Source organism: Sceloporus undulatus, chromosome 7 (assembly GCF_019175285.1).
Source record: "Sceloporus undulatus isolate JIND9_A2432 ecotype Alabama chromosome 7, SceUnd_v1.1, whole genome shotgun sequence".
NCBI lineage: Eukaryota > Metazoa > Chordata > Lepidosauria > Squamata > Phrynosomatidae > Sceloporus > Sceloporus undulatus.
The window spans coordinates 29,851,139-29,853,029 of NC_056528.1; the positions used below are offsets into that span (position 1 = coordinate 29,851,139).

Sequence of the window (1,891 nt, forward strand, 5' to 3'; positions counted from 1 at the left end):
GGATATTTTATATATATCTTGGATATATACATGTATGTGTTAAAGAAAATTAATATCAATATATATAATAAATAATAACAATATATATATATATATCATATCTTGAAGGTTATAAATATATATAATATGTTAAAAGGATTTTTTATTTATATATATATATATATATATATATCTTCATGGAGATATTTTATTATATATATATATATATATATATTTTTAGAAAATTTTATATAAATATAACCATATATTTATATATATATATATATATATAAAATCTTCAATATAATATGTCTAAAATATTGGATGAGGTGCAAATGGCCGACATTTTGTTTCGCCGTCTCTTCCGCAGCCGTCCCAGGGACCCCTCAATACGTTGACGAACAGTTCCTGTCCCGCCTCTTCCTCTTCGTTGCACTGGTCATCATGTTCTGGCTATTGATCGCTTGACTTTCTGTTCCTCCGCTTCCAATTTCGCGCTGCGTTGCGGTTTTGCGCCTTCTCTCGAACTCGGTGCGGACCTCTCCGTCTTCTTCCCATTGTAAGAGGTTTTGTTACTGATGCCCAAAATGGTGGAAATTAAAGACTTCTTTAACGAAAAAGAAGCGTCCCGCCGTGTTTCGAGTTTCACGTTGCGTCCGCTGCATACGGAATTCGGACACATGGCGAGGAAACATTGTTCCAAAATGGCATCCTTCGCCACTATAAACATGGATGGGAGCGGCGTATGGCTGTTTTTGGGAACGGACGTCATTATCCTTGCCGCCCAAAATCCATAAACAAAATGGCGGTTCGTTTATGAAACCGCGTCGTTAAACCACACTGACGGTCGCAGAAGAAGAAGGTTGATTTGACGAAAGATTTTATATCGGAGGCTGATCATTCAAACTTATTTGCTTTATCTATTTGATTAATCTGTGTTCAAAATGACCACCGGAAATGTCGTGTCATTTTCGCAGCGTGTACGGTGGTCAATTTTGACACGGAATTTTGATTTCTCCATCTCAAATTTTTGCGTTTCCTTCATATCCTATCGTATTTTTCCCCTCTTCACTCTGAAATCACGTATCGCGGTGGACGGAACCGCGCCGGACAAAACTGCGCCACCGCCATTTGATTCGCTAATGGCTTTATTTCACCGTTTGTGGAAATGTAATTTAGAATAAATGACTTTTTTATCGTTATCTGCAATGTTTGTTAATATTAGTTAGTGTTAATAAGGCTAATTAATAAGACTATTCAGTTTGTAGTAACAATACTTCAGTCAGGAGTATTATTACTCAGGTAATAAACAAGGAGTGATTTCATGGCAGAGGGGGCGTGGTTAGAGAGCGCTCTTCCCTTTGGGAGCCGAGGGCGGGGCATAGAACGCTCGGGAAAGGGAGAGGAGGGCGTGCTCTCAGTGCTGGCTCCGCCCCTGCGCTCCTCATTGGTCAGAAAGACGGGCGAGGCAGAGAGAGCGGCCTCTCAGGTAAGAGGCGCGCATGAGCAACAGAGTATCAAGGTCCTTTTTCGCCAGCGGTAAAGCCCGATGACGTCACTGCAGGGCGGCAATAGAGGGAGGAAAGGGGGCTTGGCTTGGTTGGTGACCGGAAACAATTGGTCGGAATGGACGGGGCGTGGCAATGACAGCTGCCTCAGGTGAGGCAGAGGAGGAAACGTGTCCCTCTCCGCTCTCCGTAGCGTCCTGGTGACGTCACTCCGGGGCCTAGTCGACATGGTGGACCGCGGGGGAGTAGCGGCAACCGCCGCCGTTTCATTCACTCCTTCAGGTAAAGAAGGGCTGGAGCGGAAGGATTGGAACGAGGTTCCAATGAGAAGAGAAGGGGCGGAGCGGGGAGTAGGGAAGGGGCATGGCCTGTGGTTGCCAGGCAACGGAGCGGGCTCCGGGGGG

General features: G+C 44.4%; 1 protein-coding gene across 1 annotated transcript in view; it reads left to right on the forward strand.

Moving 5' to 3' along the window:
* Positions 1-1,464: 1,464 nt before the first annotated feature.
* LOC121936614 (LIM domain kinase 2-like) overlaps positions 1,465-1,891 on the forward strand; it is a 3,111-nt gene continuing 2,684 nt past the window's right edge. The window contains exon 1 of the mRNA XM_042479003.1: positions 1,465-1,769. Within this exon, the coding sequence (XP_042334937.1) occupies positions 1,715-1,769 (55 nt within the window). The 5' untranslated portion in view covers positions 1,465-1,714. The remainder of the gene's footprint in view (positions 1,770-1,891) is intronic.